General features: G+C 43.2%; 1 protein-coding gene across 1 annotated transcript in view; it reads right to left on the bottom strand.

Annotated features, from left to right (window-relative positions):
- LOC126195755 (serine/threonine-protein phosphatase 6 regulatory ankyrin repeat subunit A) overlaps positions 1–23,088 on the bottom strand; it is a 427,181-nt gene that overhangs the window by 222,361 nt on the left and 181,732 nt on the right. Inside the window, exon 11 of the mRNA XM_049934383.1 lies at positions 1,784–1,928. Within this exon, the coding sequence (XP_049790340.1) occupies positions 1,784–1,928 (145 nt within the window). The remainder of the gene's footprint in view (positions 1–1,783; positions 1,929–23,088) is intronic.

The raw sequence follows: 23,088 nt of genomic DNA, 5'->3' as shown, positions 1-23,088 counted from the left end.
ATCAGCCTACATTGCACCATTGAGATTGCCATCGATAAAATGGGGGCCAATTATCCTTCCTCCCATAATGCCGCGCCATACATTAACCCGCCAAGGTCGCTGATGTTCCACTTGTCGCAGTCATCGTGGATTTTCCGTTGCGCAATAGTGCATATTATGCCGGTTTACGTTACCGCTGTTGGTGAATGACGCTTCGTCGCTAAATACAAAGCGTGCAAAAGATCTGTCATCGTCCCGTAATTTCTATTGAGCCTAGTAGCAGAACTGTACACGACGTTCAAAGTCGTCACTATGCAATTGCTGGTGCATATAAATATGGTACAGGTGCAATCGATGTTGAAGTAGCATTCGCAACACCGACGTTTTTGAGATTCCCAATTCTCGCGCAATTTGTCTGCTACTGATGTGCGGATTAGCCGCGACAGCAGCTAAAACACCTACTTTGGCATCATCATTTGGTGCAGGTCGTGGTTGACGTTTCACATGTGGCTGAACACTTCCTGTTTCCTTAAACTATCCGGCGAACGGTCCAGACACTTGGATGATGTCGTCCAGGATACCGAGCAGCATACACAGCACACGCCCGTTGGGCATTTTGACCACAATAGCCATACGTCAACACGTTATCGACCTTTTCCGCAATTGGTAAACGGTCCATTTTAACACGGGTAATGTATCACGAATCAAATACCGTCCGCACTGGTGGAATGTTACGTTATACCACGTACTTATATGTTTGTGACTATTTCAGCGCCATCTGTCACAAGGCGAAAAAAGTGGTCCAACTAAAACATTCATATTTCTTTACATTCTAAATGAATATGTAATAAAAAATGGGGGGTCCTATTCATAAAAACGCTGTTCATATCCGTTTGACCTATGGCAGCGCCATCTAGCGGGCCAACCATAGCGCCATCTGATTTTCCCCTTCAAGCTAGACGAGTCTCGTTCTTTGTAGTTTTTTCGTTTGATCCTTATTTCGTGAGATATTTGGCCCGGTCACTATCAATGGACCACCCTGTATACTGACAATACTGAGAATATATTGAGGTCCATCAATACTGCTCGTCAATGTTTCTAGTACTGACAACACATCAATATGCGCCCTCAGACGGTCAATACAGCGACAGTTTGAGAATATTACTGAACGTGTTAGGGCCCCTTTAAGGTATGCATTTTAGAGCACATGTTTACAGGACATTTTTTTTCTAGTTTTGGTCCACACTACTACTTCGCAAAATATGAAAAGCAAAGAGCTTGCAGAAGAAGGGATTTGTTTCACAGTATCGAAGAGCAAGAATTGCTCATAGCTTGTAAAGTATGCGTTTTAGAGGCCATATTTACTAGACTTTTTGTGTCGAATGATCATTCCCGGCATATCCTTGAATATTGTGCATCACTTCTGAAACACCCTGTATTTTGTCACTCCTGTGAGAATTATACCCGACAAGCTGGTGTAAATGAATTTATGATGTCTGATGATGTGACTGGTTGCTTGCAAACTGGTAGTGAATGGTTCAAATGGCTCTGAGCACTATGGGACTTAACTTCTGAGGTCATCAGAACTTAGAACTACTTGAACCTAACTAACCTAAGGACATCACACACATCAATGACCGAGACAGGATTCGAACCTGCGACCTTAGCGGTCGCGCGGTTCCAGACTGTAGCGCCTAGAACCGCTCGCCCACCCCGGCCAGCACTGGTAGTGAATAGAGGTTTACTCCGCCAGCAGCTCTTGGCGGTTGTTAAATGATAGAATCTGACAGTTAGCCAGACTCACCGGCCTGTCCGAAGTAGGCGGCCACGTGGAGGGCTGTGACGCCGAGCTTCTTGCTGGAGACACGCAGCGACTGCGTGGAGCGCATCACGTCCAGCACCTGGTTGTGGCCGTTCTGCGCCGCCAGGTGCACCGCCGTGAAGCCCGCCTACAAACACACACACACGTACACTTACATACACAGCACACGTACCACATTGGTAGGGCCGGTATTACACTATCAAATTTCTTTGTCAAATATCTTTGTCCAATATCTTTGTCCAATATCCTTGTCAAAGATATTTGATAGTGTAATAGGGAACTTGGTCAAATATCGTCCAATATTTGATCAAATCTAGGGCCTCGCTGTAGATTTGATCAAAGAAGTCGCTTGTCTTCTGTTGACTGCAATGTGACGTGTTACCACATGGAGCGCTAGCATCGCTGCAGCATTCTGTCGTCTGTAGTGTTTTAATAAACATTGCTGGTAAATACAATTGGTGTGTGCCGACAACTACAAAATTAATAGAGATGTATGAAGCTGATGACGCGCTTTACAACGTGAGGCACGCTGAATACAAAAATAGATTAAGAAGATTGGAGACCTGACCTGACCTAACCTAAAATGACCTAACCTAACCTAACCCTCTCCTGTAGCAAGGAATCGGAATGTTACAGTGAGCCTGTCTTCTGCAGATGTAGTAGTTCTTAATTGAATATTGTGCTTTGTGATATGAGGACACACTTCACTGAGCACATACAGAAAAGTATGCTCATCCATTCTTAAGTAATTGATGTACGGCTTGACGTCCTCCACTATAAGCTCACGTAACAAGTTTTGTTGAATGCTTTTATCCATGTCGTCGTAAAACCCACGGCTTCACCCAGGTATGTTTACTTTTTTTTCCCCCGCTTCTCTTCCGCATGTGCACAAAGTGCAATTGTGGTACATGCAACTGGTGTGGTGAATAACAAGTTGTTGTTGTCAGCCATCTTGAACTTTGACGAAAAATATGATGACAGTGTAACACTCTTTCTAGCGCAACGTCAAAGATCTTGGTCAAATATATTTGACGGAATATTTGATCACATCTTTGATCAAATCTGTGACAAAGAAATTTGATAGTATAATACTGGCCTAATGGTGGTGTCTCACCCAAGGCTATGGAAACCACCGTACCCTCTACAGCAGTGGTGTGCTGTCACCTTTCAGCTGCGGGTGGTTGTAACAAATGCCACTTGCAGATTACTCACTGCTGTTTTGTTACCAATTCATCCCAGTCTTGGAAAAAGGTGTCTAGTCTATAGTGTAAAATCTAACCTTTCTTACATTTAGACGTTATTACAAACGTACTAATGGTACACAAATTGTGTACTAAAAGTCCTGTACAGTTTCATTTTCATATTAATTTAATACAAAACTTGAAGCTATCGACAGGGGATGTCAAATTGATTCCATATTTTTAGATTTCCAGAAGGCTTTCGACACCGTTCCTCACAAGCGTCTTCTAACCAAACTTCGTGCCTACGGAGTATTGCCTCAGTTGTGCGACTGGATTCGTGATTTCTTGTCAGAAAGGTCACAGTTCGTAGTAATAGACGGAAAGTCATCGAGTAAAACAGAAGCAATATCCGGCGTTCCCCAGGGAACTGTTATAGGCCCTCTGTTGTTCCTGATCTGTATTAACGACATAGGAGACAATCTGAGTAGCCGTCTTAGATTGTTTGCAGATGATACTGTCATTTACCGTCTTGTAAAGTCATCAGATGATCAAAACGCCTTGCAAAATGACTTAGATAAGATGTGTGTATGGTGCGAAAAGTGGCAATTGACCCTGAATAAGGAAAAGTGTGAAGTTATTCACGTGAGTACTAAAAGAAATCAGCTAAATTTAGATTACGCGATAAATCACACACATCTGAAGGCTGTAAATTCAACTAAATACTTAGGTATTAGAATTACAAATAACCTAAATTTGAACGATCACACAGATAATATTGTGGGCAGAGCAAACCAAAGACTTCGATTTATTGGCAGAACACTTGGAAGATGCAACAGGTCTACTAAAGAGACTGATTACACCACGCTTGTCCGCCCTATTCTCGAGTACTTCTGTGCGGTGTGGGATCCGCATCAGGTGGGACTGACGGATGACATCGAAAAAGTTCAAAGAAGGGCAGCTCGTTTTGTATTATCGCGAAATAGGGGAGATAGTGTCACAGGCATGATACGTCAATTGGAGTGGCAATCATTAAAAGGCGTTTTTCGTTGCGACGGGATCTTCTTATGGAATTTCACACAGACATGATACGTGAATTGGAGTGGCAATCATTAAAGCAAAGGCGTTTTTCGTCGCGATGGGATCTTCTCACGAAATTTGAATCATCAGTTTTCTCCTCCGATTGCGAAAACATTCTGTTGGCACCCACTTACATAGGGAGAAATGATCATCACTATAAAAGAAGAGAAATCAGGGCTCGCACAGAAAAATTTAAGTGCTCCTTTTCCCCGCGTGCCGTTCGAGAGTGGAATGGCAGAGAGACAGCTTGAAGGTGGTTAAGTGAACCCTCTGCCAGCCACTTTATTGTGAATAGCAGAGTAATCACGTAGATGTGAACCTCTACAATATTTGTTACTTCATCTACCACTTGCAAGAAGAAACAAATTGTTGGGCGAACGCACTCTTGAGCAAGCAAATGCGGAGCGAATAATTCTTCATGCTGTTTTTATCAAGGAAAAAAAAAAAAACTCGACGCCAACCAGTTGTGCATGTCGTTTTCAACAAAATTAGAATGTGATTTTGTAAGTCAGAGTAAACCGGTAGGAGAACTTTTATTGATGAGATGGAATTACTGCGACTAGGAGAACGGTGCTCTACGTAGTTGTCATTTCTTTCCTTTATTAACACTGTGATGGGATCGCTGGGCTGTGAATGTTTGAGGTGCGCGCGCGAGTAAACGACGCACTTACTTTGAAACGGCGAGCAGGGAACGCGTTGGCCAAATGGGACAATCAGGAGATAGGACCGGCTACTGGGGTGGCGAATTCTTAGAACGGAGGCCGGAACGCCGGTCCAGTGGAGCGATTCCAGACTGTAGCGTCTAGAACCGCTCGGCCACTCCGGCCGGCAGCCACTGTCCACCTATGCAACTGCACAAGCTAATGTACAGTCAGCAAGCAGTGTGCACGATGCGGGTTCGCCTTTCCGTGTTTCGTGGACCTCCTTAGAAGACAGTCGTCTACCCCTTATAGAAAGCGCGGGGTACGGGAAACAAAGTGTAGCCTCGCAGCGGCTCTAGCTTTCTTTCTGGAGCCCTGATGTGTGAGGCTAACGGTATAGGCGGGGCACCGTGTTATTGGCTTAACAGTGTGTGACGTCAGAAGAGCAGCTCTCGGGGTCAATGTTTTTGGCAGTAGGGGAGATGTTCATGTTGAGATTGGCATCTGCTGCCCGATAGCTGAGAGGCGCCGGCACGGTAGCTCAGCGTGTTCGGTCAGAGGGTTAGCAGCACTCTGCAATAAAAAAAAACTGAGTTAATCGATCAACAAGGAACTTAAACAGATGTCTTACGATGTCCTCCCCGAGCAGATGGAACGATCAAAATCGAACAAAATGAGATCAACAAAGAATTATAAAAAAAAAGAACAGGTGTCATCGGACGTGCGCCACGAACAAATTCAACGAACAATCTAGAACAAAATAAGATCAACAACAAACAAAAAAAGTGGTCAGCGTGAGGGATTGCCGTCCTACGGGCCCGGGTTCGATTCCCGGCTGGGTCGGGGATTTTCTCAGCTCAGGGACTGGCTGTTGTGCTGTCTTCACCATCATTTGATCCCCATCGGGCGCGCAGGTCGCCCAATGTGGCGTCGAATGTAGTGAGACCTGCACCAAGGCGGCCGGACCTGCCCCGCAAAGGGCCTCCCGGCCAACGACGCCAAACGCTCATTTCATTTTGGCGTGATTCTCTAGTTGGAGGGAGTTCTCGCGATTGGGCGGCAGTGCTTCTTAACTCTGCAACTGGCAACTAGCACAGCTTTGGCAGGAAGGAATTAGGAGTGCGTAGGTGAGGGCCACGGGAGCAGGCACAAGGCGTTTGGTCGCGGAGGTGTCCTGATAAAATCCGTGGACGGCAGCGACGGAGGACGGATCGACTTGGCGTTGCATCGTGGCTGGGTCTGCAACATCTCTGAATTCCTATAGGGTGCTGACGACGTCGTCTTCACTAAGGGCCAGTTCTTCTACAGTGTAAAGTGCGGCGCAACGCATTCATAGCCACGATGAGAATAATTCGCAGCACCGGCAGAGAGGTCAATTCGATTTCCCGCACCTTTGGGATCCAGAATGAGCACCCGAATCAAGCTCATAGCGCTTGTATGGATGTGAGAATTTTTGCGAGTAGTCGCCTAGTCCCACTCACTGTTTGTCACAAATTTGCAGGGTTATATAGCGTGCAATTATCGTTGTACTTATTTGAGTGTACATTCTCAAGTGGGCAAGTAGCAAATTCGTAGATAGGTAAATGACACTGCCATTTACTTGAAATCACGCCTGAGTTTGGAAACAGAATTGTCACGGAATGAGATTTTCACTCTGCAGCGGAGTGTGCGCTGATATGAAACTTCCTGGCAGATTAAAACTGTGTGCCCGACCGAGACTCGAACTCGAGACCTTTGCCTTTCGCGGGCAAGTGATCTACCATCTGAGCTACCGAAGCACGACTCACGCCCGGTACTCACAGCTTTACTTCTGCCAGTATCTCGTCTCCTACCTTCCAAACTTTACAGAAGAAATCTGCCAGGAAGTTTCATATCAGCGCACACTCCGCTGCAGAGTGAAAATCTCATTCTGGAAACATCCCCCAGGCTGTGGCTAAGCCATGTCTTCGCAGTATCCTTTCATTCAGGAGTGCTAGTTCCGCAAGGTTCGCAGGAGAGCTTCTGTAAAGTTTGGAAGGTAGGACACGAGATACTGGCAGAAGTAAAGCTGTGAGTACCGGGCGTGAGTCGTGCTCCGGTAGCTCAGATGGTAGAGCACTTGCCCGCGACAGGCAAAGGTCCCGAGTTCGAGTCTCGGTCGGGCACACAGTTTTAATCTGCCAGCAAGTTTCAGAATTGTCACGGTTTTCAGTTGAATTTAGATGTTCTTAATTGATGTGTTTGTGAATTTTAACTAATCAATGTTTCTGTTTGGTGCGTTCACTATATCAAGTTAGGTGCAATAAACCTTTGGTCAGGCAGATACTTTCAATCATAGTAAATCACATGCAAATAAATTATTCCAGTCACATAGCGTCAATCAAATTCAGATTTATGGAAATTCCCCGCTTTAAGGTCCATCACACGGGCCACAATTTCGCGTTATCCACTTAACTTTGCACGCAACTGAAATTTAAGAGATGGATCTTAAAGAAGTGGTCTGCCTGCAGCTAGTTTTGAGAGGCTGGGAGTGTAACCACCACTGGGGTTTTGCAACCTATGCGATAAACATAACCAGCTTCAAATCAGCTTCATAGTACTTAATAAGCTGAGCTTTTGGTTTTTCAGAAGTTTCGTCTGTTACAAGCAGCCAAGAAGGCTAGAGGCCAGACACTAACATGGTTCGGCCGGTCGGAGTGGCCGAGCGGTTCTAGGCGCTACAGTCTGGAATCGCGCGACTGCTGCGGTCTCAGGTTAGAATCCTGCCTCGGGCATGTATGTGTGTGATGTCCTTAGGTTAGTTAGGTTTAAGTAGTTCTAAGTTCTAGGGGACTGATGACCGCAGCAGTTAAGTCCCATAGTGCTCAGAGCCATTTTTGAACTAACATGGTTCGATTTCGATTGCTTTCACACTTCACCCTCCCCCTGTCCTATCCCACACCACCGTCTTACTCCGAGGCTTCTAGAGGTGTCGTAACGAAATAGTAATTTTTTCATATACTATGTCATATATGCGCTAAATTCAGTTGAAATGTGGCCATGTATTCCATAGTTATGCTTGCAAGTCACCGCGTTACAGCCCCCACCAATACAAATACGGGTGCAAGACACATCTAGCCCCCATCATAATTGTCTTGCAGTGCCTCCATGCAGTACACAAAACACACACACACACACACACACACACACACACACACACACACAGGATATGTGGTTATTAACAGCGAAACCTGATACAGGTGAACGTACATGATGACAGAACCAAAAATTCGAATAAATATGAGTTCGCAAACGAGTTGAATCAATGTGTGGTTACGAGAAGCCACTGTCTTCATTACGAATAATTCTCCCAGCTGTACAAACGTATTTGAAATATGAAACTTTCACTTTAGTCCCCATATAGCTGGACTAAAATTTTCACAACAACTTATGGTTGGGGAATGATAAATATCTTCGCAGAAATGTTACTCGCAATAGTTCCGTTTCATGTTATGAAACATGTAATTGCTTCCAGTAAACAGCTCGTTTCTTTTCGGAACTGGAGTAATCTACAGTACATTTTATGCACCCAAAGGGAAAAAATCTATAGGTGCTAAATATGGCAGCCACGCTAGACACGCAACAAGTATTGTTTCCAACAATCGAACGTTTCCCTGAAGTCGATAACTGGCTATCGTCGCGTGTCATATGCACTGGCGCCACAACACTATGGAATGAAGGGCTGCATCCGTCACCGAAAGGTATTGTGTCCAGTAGGTACGTAAGGGTAGTTTTCTTAAGCTGATACTATGCTATTTGGTATCTTCATATTTAGTACACTCTACAGTTATCCTTTTTTGTCTTTGGGAGTGGCGACCCCATCGTAATAACAGACTATATATGACATGGTACTTCAAAACCAGCCTCGAAAAAGATTAGGGCGTTCCCTGAGGCGACACGCAGTTCTTGGGGTGCTGGGGGAACTGTGAGAAGTGGGCGACTAGTCACCAACACAATGAAAGTGGGTATCATTAAAGTGGTGACCCTTAACGGGAAGGCGGAAGAGTTGATAGACTTCATGAAAAAGGAGAACATAGAACTGATGGGGCTTAGTGAAGTTAGATGTAAGGGAAGAGGAAGGAGGGAAATGAGGAAAGGCTATACACTCTACTGGAGTGATGGACAGGAAGCCAAAAATGGAGTAGGTATCATAGTAAAACCAAACTTAGAGGAATATGTAGAAGCAGTAGAATACACAAGTGATAGGGCGATGAGGATTCGGCTGAGGACAAGGAATGTAGTGAAGGACTTCATCCAAGTATATGCACCACAAACAGGAAGAAAAGAAGAGAACATAGAGGATTTTCTAGAGGTATTAGATAGTATAATTACAGATGTGGAAGCAATAGTAATGGGTGACCTAAATGCGCAGGTAGGGAAAGAAAGGCTAGGGAAGGAGGAGTAATTGTCCCAGATGGATATGGGAGGAGAGAAACTGATGATTTCTGATTGTGGGCAATACATGGTTCCATAAAAAGTAGAGCCAAAAGATAACGAGACATGGATGGGGTGATAGAAGGACGAAGACGGTCATCGATTACTCTCTGGTGGAAAAGAAAAATCGGAGACAGTTGACGGATGTAACTGCACTACCAGGAGAGGCTTTTGATGGAGACCATCGAATGGTGGTGGCAAAGATGAGATTCGATGAATTGAAAGACATAAAGCAAGAAAGGGAAAGGAAAATAAAAGTGTGAAAACTAGAGGATGGCATGGTACAATAAAAGTTTAAGGAGTTACTTAAGCGTAAAATCCCTGACACCGAGTATGGCAATGTGGAAGAGGAGTGTGGTAAGTTCAAAGAAGCGTTTGTAAGCCCCGCTGAGAAGACCTGTGGCATAGTGTCCGGAAGGGTAAAGAAAAAGGAGACACCATGGTGGAGTGAGACGGTGAAGAATTAAACGGTTTATGCAGAACATACTGATACGGGAAATATTCCGTTCAGGCTAGTCATGCTCCTGGCTCTGAGAAAATTATTAAGATAATAACTGGTTGTACGAGGTCATAGGATTTGCTTCGTGTGGCATTATGTTAAATGAGAAATTGTGTAATGTTATTACGGAGGAAGTATAATTTTCAGTGCTTGGAACAAAAGAGTAGATTGATTAAGATAGGATGAGGAAAAAAACGGAAGAGAGCAAAAGGAGACATGACGAGAAGGTCAGGCCTGTTAACTTTGGAGGAGGAGATTTAGTTTTGGAAAACACGAAAGAGAAGTCGAAGCGAATAATACTGGCATAATGAAATCCTGGGTGATTCTTTCAGGTGTCCTTTGCATTTAAAGTATACACGAAGTGATAATTTATGCTTAACTGTGGAATGATACTACTCGCATATTACTTCACGTCTCGGCATAGAGGACAGAAATGTGTTGATAAGTAATGGTTGGCTCGATGCGACATCTACACTGTAAAATAGAACTGTGTCAAGGCAAAAAACATGATGATAAGGATGAGAATGTACAATCGGTAAGAGGCAAGGCTCTCTTAATGATGCCCCAGGGCGTGGGGTGTAAGGCATCTTCTTCATTTATTTATTTATTTATTTATGTACACAAAGAGGACGAGTGAGTTTGCACCTTTGATATCCAGGAGGTCATGGCGTCTGGAAACCGACGTTTAATTTAAGGATTCCTTGATGGATGGTGAATAATTTGAGTGCTTGAGAGCGCACGGTTAGGATCCAGCTTTTGCTACTTTGATTTATGAAAGCACGTATCGTGCAAGGGTAGGATGTAATTCAGAAGCAATGGAACGAAATAATACAGCGGAAAAGAAGTTCCAAGTGGAATGTCATTATGGAACAAACATTTGAAAAGCGTAACGAAGACCATAGTTTGAATGATATGTGGCCGGCCGGGGTCGCCGAGCGGTTCTAGGCGCTACAGTCTGGAACCGTGCGACCGCTACGATCGCAGGTTCGAATCCTGCCTCGGGCATGGATGTGTGATGCGTGTGATGTCCTTAGGTTAGTTAGGTTTAAGTAGTTGTAAGTTCTAGGAGACGGATGACCTCAGAAGTTAAGTCCCATAGTGCTCAGAGCAATTCTTTTGAATGATATGTCATGTGTATTATGGAAGGATGCTAACACAACATTGTAAATAGGATAACAGAAACTTGACCTGATGATTTGACTTTCACCTATCTCATGACTTCGAAGTAAATCGATCATATCTTTGTTTCTTTTAGAAACCGTAACTATTAGATGTTTTCTTTTATGCCACCATGGCAAACCTGAATTAATCGCTCTTGCATTGTAGATCATTAATTTTCTAACGTAGTGCTGAGTTTGAGTTTTGTGTAATAATCTAAGTGAGAAGGGGTATCTTACGATTTGTGTTTACGTAATAGTAGTACTTATAAAACAGTTTTCATATTGTCTTTGTATGTAATGTAGTAGAAAGATGATTCAGAGTTTTGTATTATATTCGTCACTCAGCTGGTTTGAGAGTTGGTTCTGATCATCTATGTATAGTGAGGGTTTGCAAAAAAAATGTCATGTAAATTGTAAATTTGTAGTAAGATCTTATCGGACCAAGCCGGCCGGAGTGGCCGAGCGGTTCTAGGCGCTACAGTCTGGAGCCGGGCGACCGCTACGGTCGCAGGTTCGAATCCTGCCTCGGGCATCGATGTGTGTGATGTCCTTAGGTTAGTTAGGTTTAAGTAGTTGTAAGTCCTAGGGGACTGATGACCTCAGAAGTTAAGTCCCATAGTGCTCAGAGCCATTTGAACCATTTTTTTATCGGACCAAACTGCATAGGTGATCGGTCCTTAAGCTTACATACTACTTAATCTAACTTAAACTAACTTACGTTATGGACAACACACACACACACACACACACACACACACACACACACCCATGCCCGAGGGTGGACTCGAACGTTGTAATAACGAATTTTGTAGAGTGAACCAGTGTAGCGGTGGGCCAACTCGTGTTTAAGCCAAACCGTGTCAACAGTTTGCGTAAACCGACGCGGGGCGAAAAAATTGGGATTACATTCAACACCATTCTCTCTTTGGCATCTGCACAAATCACAATTCAGTTCAGCTAACCAACCCGAGATCCGCGGTGTCCCAATCGACGATTATATATATAGTCACAAGCGGTATGGATACTACACGGGGCGCAGTTTTTATCTTTTGGCTTGAAATTTTGAAGATCGACTTGGGAAAAACCTGATATACGCTGTACAAATTTTGACAACTATCGGGCTATTGCAAGATCGTCAAATGGCTCTTCGCGATTATGCCTGCACACCGCACTAAAGGCCTTAATATTGGGCCTTTTTATTTGAAACTTTGAATACAGATTCGTGAAACATCCGAAATTAGCACTACAAATTTTGACAATGATTTGTTGAGCGTGGGGTAGCCAAAAAGCCTGTTCACGAGCATGATTTCAAACCAAGCTACAACCCGCAATTTGTGGTCTTTTGTTTTGAAAGCTGGAAAATTGACTTGTGATTAATCTGAAACGTGTTGCACAGATTTGGAAAGCTATCGGGCGATCGTAAGGTAACCAAATTCCTGTTCACGAGTATGACTGCATACCGCGCTACAGGCCACAGTTTCGAGTCTTTTGATTTGAAATTTTGAAGATGTTGATACACCAGGAACTTGCTGTAATGGTTTGTCGGCTATCTGATGATGTTAAGATAGCCAAATGCCTAGTCACGAGCATCAGTGGATGCCACACTATAGGTTGAAATTAATGCACTCATCAGACTCTCTGAATTTGCTGTAAAATTTGAACGGTGATTGGACGACCTTATGACAGCCAAATGCATCGTCATGTGCATGAATGGTTGCCGTGCTATAGGCCGCATTCGAAAATACACACATTAAACCCCCGGAATTTGCTGTAAGGATTTAGACGACGATCGGTCGATCTTAAGGTAGCCAAATACCTCGGCTATAACATGAATGGTGTAAAGTTACCGGTTTGTCATCGTTTCCCCCAGTCACTTTTATGGTGGTACATGTTGCTATTCAGCATAGCAACACGTCTCACTTCCCTTTTACTAGACCGATGAAAAATGTGCGTGTGGAAAACGTGACTTCACTTAGCAGTAGAGTAAAGAGCATCTACTGTACCCGGGCTTGTTGGAATGTATGTGCAGTTAGGAAAAAGAAAAATGTGGGCACACCTAGGAAAGCGACGACGCATGTGTGATTTGGAATGGCCAGTGTGGGGTCAATGGCACTTTGCAGTCTTGTGGAACTCTACATCTACATATATACTCTGCTAGCCACCAAGCGTTGTGTGGCGGAGGGCATAATTCGCGCCAAAGTCATATTTCTTCCCGTCTGTTGCACTTGCGGATCACGCGAGGGAAAAACAAATGTCTGAACGCCTCAGCACTACCTCTAATTTCCCTTATCTTTGAATGGTGATCATTCTGCGCTTTGAAAGTTGGTAGTAAATAATATATGCTCTACATCCTCGGCGAAGATCGGATTTCGGAATTTAGTGAGCAGACCCTTCCGCTTAACACGCCGTCTATATGCAAGTGTGTCCCACTTAAAACTTTCTATGAGATTTGTAACGCTCTCGCGATGGCTAAATGTACCAGTCACGAATCTTGCCGCTCTTCTTTGGACCTTCTCAATCTCTTGAATCAGACCCAACTGGTAAGGGTCCCATACAGACGAACAATACCCTAAGACTGGACTCCAGGGAAGAAAGGGACCTGACGACAATGGTGAAGCACTAAAGAAAAATGAATATTGTTATCAAAAGGGTCTATGCCATGGTGTCTGGAGTTAAGTACGAATTTATGGTTTTGGTGAAGCTTTAAAGCGTCAAGTTTGAACATGTTGCCTGAAAAGCTTTGTTAACTATCAGTTGTTGTGAGTTGATAACTTATTTGAATATAGAACAATTATGGAAACAGTGTTTTGTGGTTTCGTAGTGAGTTATTTAAATGTAGAAACTCTTTCATAGCCCATGCCCATCTGCAATCTGCGGTTAAATACGTGGCGCTGCCTAACAGGAACACATCCAGAGAAAGCAAGACTACGACTCGGAAATTCGGGAGAGAAGGTAATTGTTATTACATAGGAACGAATGAAGAAGACTCGCAACTCGCAATATAACGATCACTTTAAAGTCAACCCACAACAAAACGAACACGCCACTTTGCACTCAAAAATTTAATGTCTATATGTAATTCTATAATAATATTTAATATCTACATAAAAAAAAATATTTTTATATTTTCCAAGTTGCAATGACGCTAATGTTCTGTGTAGAACCACTAGTAAATAACACTTATCAAACGCTTCACGAATTTCGATGAAGCAGAAAGAAGTATAGTAACATACTGCACTTTTAAAGGTGGCAATAAGTGACGTGCCATTCTGTAGGCATAGACTCAACTCTATTCAGCTCGGGTCCGGTTGTGAATTCGAACCTCTCGCGAGGCCGTCTTCGGTAGCGGCAGCCGCCACGCACGACGTAAACGCAAGTCGAGTTGGTGACACTTTAACTCTGGTTGACTTGAAATGTCCTCAGCCCGACTTAACCGGGTCTGGTAACTCGAGCTGACCCATCTCTGAACCGATATACTAAAGGGTTGACTTATACTGCTAGTGAAAGTGATTCCTGGAACGAAGAGAAGCTGCACCACACAGTTGCAGCCTGCAGAATTTTTTTTTTTTTTTTGAAAAATGTCCTTGACCAAAAAGCGGTCTGTCACAGGCTCGTTTTACAGCAAACGTTGTGTAGTTATGGTGATTAAACGAGTACGTTTTGCGATTGTAATTGATGCTAGCACGAACTGAATGACTATGTTTTCAGTACGAAACGGACAAGGTGGAAAAACTGTGAGTTACAAAATTAACTTTACAAGATGAACTGAAAAAGATAGGTCACTATAACGTGGATATACAGCTGGAGTCTGAGAGACACACGTTCTGTAATGATGGATTTAAGGGGGGTAGGACGTCAAACGGGCCGACTTGGAGCAGGAGACGCATCACACGACATTTTAATTTCCAGTGTCTATACTTTTACAAATAAATTCATAAAACTTTGTCAGCATCACCAGGGAGGATTCAGGATTCACACTCATTGCAGTGGAAGTTCGAAAACATAACAAACTAATTTTCTTTTTTACGTGCGATATTTCATTATTTTTTCACTTACTAATGGCTGCATTTGTTGCTATAGGTACACTTTTCTTCATAAGTTAGAGAGTTTCTTCGATGAATTTTGCACAGCATACATACCATACTTACAGGTGTATGAAACTCTAGTATTTATTTAATTTATGAAAAAACGAACGAGCTGTTACAGTTTAAACTTCATGTTTAGGAAAAACGCAAATTTTATAGTTAATTACCTCAATTTTTACCACAGTTTTTAATAGATTTGGAAAATTCTAGAGTTTCATACACCCATACAAAGTTTGTATGCTGTGCAAAATTCATCGAAGAATCTCTCTTACTTATTAAGAAAAGTGTACCTATAGCAACAAATGTTGCCATTAGTAAGTAAAAATATGATGAAATTTCACATATAAAAAACAATTACTTCGTTATGTTTTCGAACTTCCACTGCTATGAGTGTGAATCCTGAATTCTTCCTGGTCATGCTCACAAAGTTTTATGAATTTATTTGTAAAAGTATAGACAGTGGAAATTAAAATGTCCTGTGGTCCCCTCCTGCCCCAAGTCGGCCCGTTTGTCGTCCTACCCCCCTTAAATGTAAGACTGATATAGTAGGTCTTCCTTCCTCTTTGTTTTCTTTTACTATGAGCCATTTTTTTGGAAGCTGTTGGGAGACCTTGTCGCCTGTATTTATTTTATTATAATGACATGGTTCTCTGCATGTATGTTTCTGTAGGTGTAAATGTATGGTGATCTTGGTAAGGAGATTTTTTTAAGAGCCTGCGAACTGGAATCATCGACAATTTCTTCTACATCTACATCCATATCTACAAACCACGCAAAGTGCAGGGCAGAGGATACGTCCTGTTGTACCAGTTATTAGGGTGTCTTGAGCTCGGGGAGAAAGATTGTTTAAATGCCTCATGTGTGCTGTAATTAACCTAATCTTGTTCTAGATCCCGATAATTACAGAGTTGTAATATATTCCTAGAATGATCATTTAAAGCCGGTTCTTGAAACTTAGCTAGTAAGCTTTCTTGGGATAGTTCAAGTCTATCTTCAGCTGTCTGCCAGTTCAGTTTCTTCAGCATTTCTGGGACATTCCCCCACAGATCAAACACACCTGTGACAATTCGTGTTGTCCTTCTCTGTATACGTTTAATATCCCCTGTTAGTCCAATTTGGTACGGGTCCCACACACTTGAGAAATATTCCAGAGTGGGTTCCACGAATGATTTGTGAACCACATCCTTTGTAGATTGATTGCGTTTTCCCACTATTGAACCAGTAAATCGAAGTCTACCACTTGCTTTGACCACGACTGAACCTACGAGATCATTCCATTTCACGTCCTTATAAAGTGTTACACCTGGGTATTTGTGTGAGTTGATGAGTTGGCTGATTCCACATGTGACTGACTAATATGATAATCATAAGAAAGTAGGTTTTTTCGTTTTGTGAAGTTCACAATTTTACATTTCTGAATATTTAAAGCAGGTTTCCACTCTCTGCACTACTTTGAAATCTTATCAAGATCTGAGTGAATATTTATGCAGCTTCTTTCAGACAGTTCACCATTACAGAGAATGCATCATCTGCAGAAAGCATTGGGTTACTATTAATGTTGTCCGCAAGGTCATTAACGTACAGCATGAACGGCAAGTGTCGTCACATACTTGCCTGGAGCAGACCCGAAATTACTTCTACACCTGACGATGATTCTCGGTTCACGATAACATCTTCCCTCCCTATGCCCTTAATCCAATCACAAATTTCACTTGCTATACCGTATGACCGTAGTTCTGATAGTAAGCGTAGATGTGGTACAGAGGCAAATGCCTTTCGGAAATCAAGAAATACTGCAGCTAGCTGACAACCTAGATCCAAAGCTTTCAGTATGTCATGTGAGAAAAATTCGAACTAAGTTTGAACATGATCGATGTTTTCCGAATCCATGCTGGTTGGCATGGTGGAAGTCGTTTTATTCGAGATACCTCATTATGTATGAGCTCAGAGTATGTTCTAAGATCCTAAAACAAATCGATGTCAAGGATACTGGGTGGTAGTTTTGTGCTTTTTTCCCCCAGCTACTGGGCACGGATTTTTGTTCTAGTGATCTACGTTAGATAATAGTTGAAAGAGGGGCCAATTCATCCGCAAATTCAGTACAGAATCTGACAGGGGTTCAGTCGGATCCTGGAGGTTTGCTGAATTTTAACGATTTCAGCTGTTTCTCAACACCACTGACACACCTATTTCACTCAGTTTTCCATGGTACGAGGATTAAATTGGGGCAATTCTCCTGGTTTTTTTGCTACCCTCCGTTTCAGTGCCTGTCTCCTTTGAGAGTCACTAGACACTAATTTTCAAGCCACTTCCTTAAGGAGTGTTGCAAATTTTATTATCTTCCCTTTAACAGCTTGTTGTTAGTGAAAATTTCATTATTAGGAGAATTGTTACTGTACAGCTAATGTACGACAAAGGAACCAGCCCCTTGTGTTCAAATACTAATTATAATTAGATAAGTAATATTGTTGGTTTTCTACATCTACGTACATCTACATATAGACTCCGCTAGCCCCCAAGAGGTGTGTGACGGAGGGCACAATTCGCGGAAAAGTCATATTCCCCCCTCTGTTCCACTCGCGGATCGCGCGAGGGAAAAACGACTGCCTGAACGCCTCAGTACGAGCTCTAATTTCCCTTATCTTTTCTGTACGTGGTTGGTGCGGAGATGCAGCAGGCACTCTAATTTCTCTTATTATCAGGAAAAGGAGGCTTGAGGGATTAATACAGGGTGTTTCAAAAATGACCGGTATATTTGAGACGGCAATAAAAACTAAACGAGCAGCGATAGAAATACACCGTTTGTTGCAATATGCTTGGGACAACAGTACATTTTCAGGCAGACAAACTTTCGAAATTACAGTAGTTACAATTTTCAACAACAGATGGCGCTGCGGTCTGGGAAACTCTATAGTATGATATTTTCCACATATCCACCATGCGTAGCAATAATATGGCGTAGTCTCTGAATGAAATTACCCGAAACCTTTGACAACGTGTCTGGCGGAATGGCTTCACATGCAGATGAGATGTACTGCTTCAGCTGTTCAATTGTTTCTGGATTCTGGCGGTACACCTGGTCTTTCAAGTGTCCCCACAGAAAGAAGTCGCAGGGGTTCATGTCTGGCGAATAGGGAGGCCAATCCACGCCGCCTCCTGTATTTTTCGGATAGCCCAAAGCAATCACACGATCATCGAAATATTCATTCAGGAAATTAAAGACGTCGGCCGTGCGATGTGGCCGGGCACCATCGTGCATAAACCACGAGGTGTTCGCAGTGTCGTCTAAGGCAGTTTGTACCGCCACAAATTCACGAAGAATGTCCAGATAGCGTGATGCAGTAATCGTTTCGGATCTGAAAAATGGGCCAATGATTCCTTTGGAAGAAATGGCGGCCCAGACCAGTACTTTTTGAGGATGCAGGGACGATGGGACTGCAACATGGGGCTTTTCGGTTCCCCATATGCGCCAGTTCTGTTTATTGACGAAGCCGTCCAGGTAAAAATAAGCTTCGTCAGTAAACCAAATGCTGCCCACATGCATATCGCCGTCATCAATCCTGTGCACTATATCGTTAGCGAATGTCTCTCGTGCAGCAATGGTAGCGGCGCTGAGGGGTTGCCGCGTTTGAATTTTGTATGGATAGAGGTGTAAACTCTGGCGCATGAGACGATACGTGGACGTTGGCGTCATTTGGACCGCAGCTGCAACACGGTGAACGGAAACCCGAGGCCGCTGTTGGATCACCTGCTGCACTAGCTGCGCGTTGCCCTCTGTGGTTGCCGTACGCGGTCGCCCTACCTTTCCAGCACGTTCATCCGTCACGTTCCCAGTCCGTTGAAATTTTTCAAACAGATCCTTTATTGTATCGCTTTTCGGTCCTTTGGTTACATTAAACCTCCGTTGAAAACTTCGTCTTGTTGCAACAACACTGTGTTCTAGGCGGTGGAATTCCAACACCAGAAAAATCCTCTGTTCTAAGGAATAAACCATGTTGTCTACAGCACACTTGCACGTTGTGAACAGCACACGCTTACAGCAGAAAGACGACGTACAGAATGGCGCACCCACAGACTGCGTTGTCTTCTATATCTTTCACATCACTTGCAGCGCCATCTGTTGTTGAAAATTGTAACTACTGTAATTTCGAAAGTCTGTCCGCCTGAAAATGTACTGTTGTCCCAAGCATATTGCAACAAACGGTGTATTTCTATCGCTGCTCGTTTAGTTTTTATTGCCGTTTCAAATATACCGGTCATTTTTGAAACACCCTGTATATTCCTTCGGTTTGCTTCTGATAATGACGATGACTGAGAGCGACTGGGGGTAGTGTGACGAAATTTATTGGCCTCCAGTTAAGAAAAGCGACCAGTAACGCCGAAGCCACCAGCCACTGCCAGCAGACTAAATAACAAATGAAAACCTTTTCTGATCCTCACCAAAATAATTATTATATAAATCAAGATAAAACTGTATAATGTGCGACGAGGAATTTCTTATTGATTCAAGCACTCTGGCAGTACTTCCTATTGGCTGCAGTACCATCACAGAGGTCGTTGCGGAGGTAGTCAACCCTACGAAGACTGGCCACCTCGATGCGCTGCGCCTCTTCCTACAACGTATCCGAAGTTCTTTTCGTCTTTTTTTACTAACAATGGGACGTAAATTTCAGTAATTTATTTCCGAGTCACCTGGGTGATACAAATGTTATCTTGTAGAGTAACGAATGTGACTTAATGCATTTTATAAACTCTGTGGTTGATAAATCGTGAACTCAGTTTTTTTGGTATCTGGTTTCTGGGAGTTAATTTTTCGCTACAAGCAGTTCAGTTGCAATCCATGGTCTTCCTTTGTATCTAAAGTAACAGGGAAGTATAAAAATGTAGAACATTTTATTCCGATATTAGTTTGTTTAAACTGAGGGATTCATTCGGAGTCTGGAAATTACTGTCCTTTTGTAAAGCACAATCACTGCTGGAAAAGTATGTGTCACAGGTAGAACTGAAGATTTATCAATATGTGGGCATTCTATCAACCGTTTACAATTGGAGACATTTACGGTGAGAATTTTGTTACATATTTAGTTCTTGACGTCCGCATTGTACGGTTAGAGTTGCTACACCAACGTTACTACGGGGTGGCAATTACTGAACTATATGAAATAAAATCGTTTGCGTCAGGATGTTCAAACTGCACAGTTGGCCGCGGTGCATGAGGGGAATTAGTATGCGCATGCGCACGCGCCTTGCTGTTGTCATCTACGAGGATTATTCGGAAAGTAAGGAACGATCGGTCGCGAAATGGAAAATACAGTGAAAATCTGATGAAGCTTTGCAAAGATGCGTTGGGCACTGTGTCTAGTACTATGAAACATCCCCTTTGAAAAATTAATGAATTTCTGTGCTGATAAACCTCTACGTTATTTGATTTTCAAACAGCTGAGCAAAACTGAACGTACTCAGACATTATTGTCTTTACTTATTCTGATCAACACTAAACTGACATACAATATTTTTAGCGCAATGCAATATGACATTCAAAAATCCCTACAAAAGAATTGCCCTGACTAACAATAACCTATACCTTTCATGAATCACTTACCTCACAAAAATCTTAGTTACTCGAACTACTGCAATTCAGCGAGCGCCACTACTGCCAACTAAATTATTCTAACTACTGAAGGCACTAACTACTGATAGGCATAGTCAGCAAATGAAAGATTTTGATAGAGAACAAACAATGTATTTACCTTAATAATGTTCAAAAGTCATTATATATCAGTTCACGATATCCAGTATTACAAATTTACTCTTTCTGGCGGACACACGTCCAGATCGTCCGCTCTTAAAATTCTGCCATCTCTCTCCCCACATCCACCACTGCTGGCGGTTCACCTCCAACTGTGCAACGCTACGTGCTGTTCACATCCAACTGCCCCACACTACAATAGCGAATATTCCAACAATGCAAACCAGCCACAGACTTCATACAGTACAGTCAGTGATTTTCATATAGAGCGCTACGTGGCGTTACCAATATAAAAACCTAAACTGGCTACTTACAGTACGCCCATGGATCCCGTCATGTCGCTCTTTTCAGTTCTGAGCTCACAGTGAGAACGTAAAGATGGCTGGAAATTAGAGTCTCCAGCCAATTATGAGGGCCTGCCGAAAGATTTCACCTGAAGCTATGCAATCCACATAACATAACTGTCATGCGGTTCTTTCCAAACGACAATTCCTGGCTGCACTCTGCAGGGGCAATGAAGATGCTCCTGGAGCGTTTTCGATATGAAGTGTTTGATCACCCACATTACAGCCCGTAATTGGCTACCCCTGAGTTTCATCTCTGCTCAAATGAACCACTGGGTATGAGGACAATATTTTGACACAGACAAAGAGCTGTAGCCCAGAGCACAAAATATCCAAAAGCACTGGCGGCTGTCTACTATAAAGAGGGAATTGAAAAGTTGGTAGAACGCTACGACAGATGTCTAAGTCTGTGCGGCGACTGTTTAGAGAAGTAGCCGGAAGGTGTAGCTAACTGTTACAAATAAAACAGTTTTGATTTTCACTGTCATTTCCATTTCACGACCTATCGTTCCTTACTTTCAGAATAGCCCTCGTACTTTAATTTCGAGGGTGTCGTTAATAAGCAAAATTGGCGCATTTCGGGGACTGAGAATCCGTATTTCGCGACCCAGAAGTCTCATAACCCTCAGCAGGGGACTGTGTGGTGTGCAGTGTGCAGTCAAGGAATAATCGGTGCGATATTCCTTGATGGCACGGTGACTACCGAACGGTACGTGAAGGTTTTGGAGGATGGTTTCATCCGCATTACCCAAAGTGACCCTGATTTCGGCAAGATGTTGTTCATGCAAGACGGAGTTCGACCCCATCGAAGCAGGAGAGTGTTTGATGTCCTGAAGGAGCACTCTGGGGACCGCGTTCCGGCTCTGGGGTACCCAGAGGCCACTGGCATGCGCCTTGGTTGGCTGCCGTATTCTCCGGATCCGAACACATGCGACTCCTTTTTGTGGGGCTATATTAAAGATAAGGAGTGCAGCAATAACCCAAAACCATTGCTGAGCTGAAAACAGCCATTCAGGAGGTCATCGGCAGCATCGCTGTTCCGATACTGTAGCGGGTCATGCATAATTTCGCAATTCGTCTGCTCCACACCATCACCAATGGTGGCAGGCATAACGAACATGACATAACCTAAATCCGAATATCTGTAGTGACGTCTACATGTTGAATAAACTGTGTGCACTCCGTAGTTTCTAACTAATTTAGATTTTTTTTCATATGGTTGGGTAACTGTCTCCCTGTATATGAAAAAGCCGCGCTGTCGCATTCTCCTCATAGCTTGTTATTCTACATTACTTCGACCGGCATGTGTTGTTCAGCTTCCAAGACAGCAGAATTTCTCCACTTGGTCTAATTCGTCGTCTTCACTTTTGATGTCAAATGTTTCGCTACTTACTAATTAAGTTCGTCTTCCTCGGTTTACTCTCAATGTATATTCTGTGCACATCAGACTCTTCTTTCCACTCCGTTCGAGACATTAGTGGTTTGAAGTGATACCATAGTTCTAAGTGTAAAGGTGTAACATGGGAGTATCAAATTTTCCAGATGTTTCGCTCGACCAATGTTTCCGTGCGTTTCCACTGATTAAGAAGAAGGTAATACTCTGAAACTGACTCGGAAGCTATGGATAATTTGGTAAAAAGTCTGATATGTGCACACATAGTGTAACTTGTTGACGGTGTTGACGGTGCAGTAGGGGATCTGTAGTCTCTACCTGCACAGATATAAAATATTCGCCAGTGACAAACGTTCGAAACTTCGTTTGCTTGTTCAAATATGCCAAAACACGGTAGATACGAGGGGCGTTCAGAAAGTAAGCTCCGATCGGTCGCGAAATGGAAACGACTATGAAAATCCGATAAAGCTTTGCACAGATGTGTTGGGTAGTGTCTCTAGTATAACCCCAGTTAGCATCACGTCGCTCTTCTCATTTCTGAGCTCGCAGTGAGTGCGTAAAGATGTCTAGAAAATAGTGTCTGCCGCCAAGTACGAGGGCCTGGTGAGAAATTTCGCCTGAAGCTATGCAGCTAACATTACATAACTGTCGTGCTGTTTCTTCTTCAAGGCAATTCTCAGCCGCATTCTGCAGGGGCAATGAAGAT

This window comes from Schistocerca nitens, chromosome 7 (assembly GCF_023898315.1).
Source record: "Schistocerca nitens isolate TAMUIC-IGC-003100 chromosome 7, iqSchNite1.1, whole genome shotgun sequence".
NCBI lineage: Eukaryota > Metazoa > Arthropoda > Insecta > Orthoptera > Acrididae > Schistocerca > Schistocerca nitens.
Note: the sequence above shows the minus strand (reverse complement) of the source record. Positions and strands in the feature narration are given on the sequence as shown.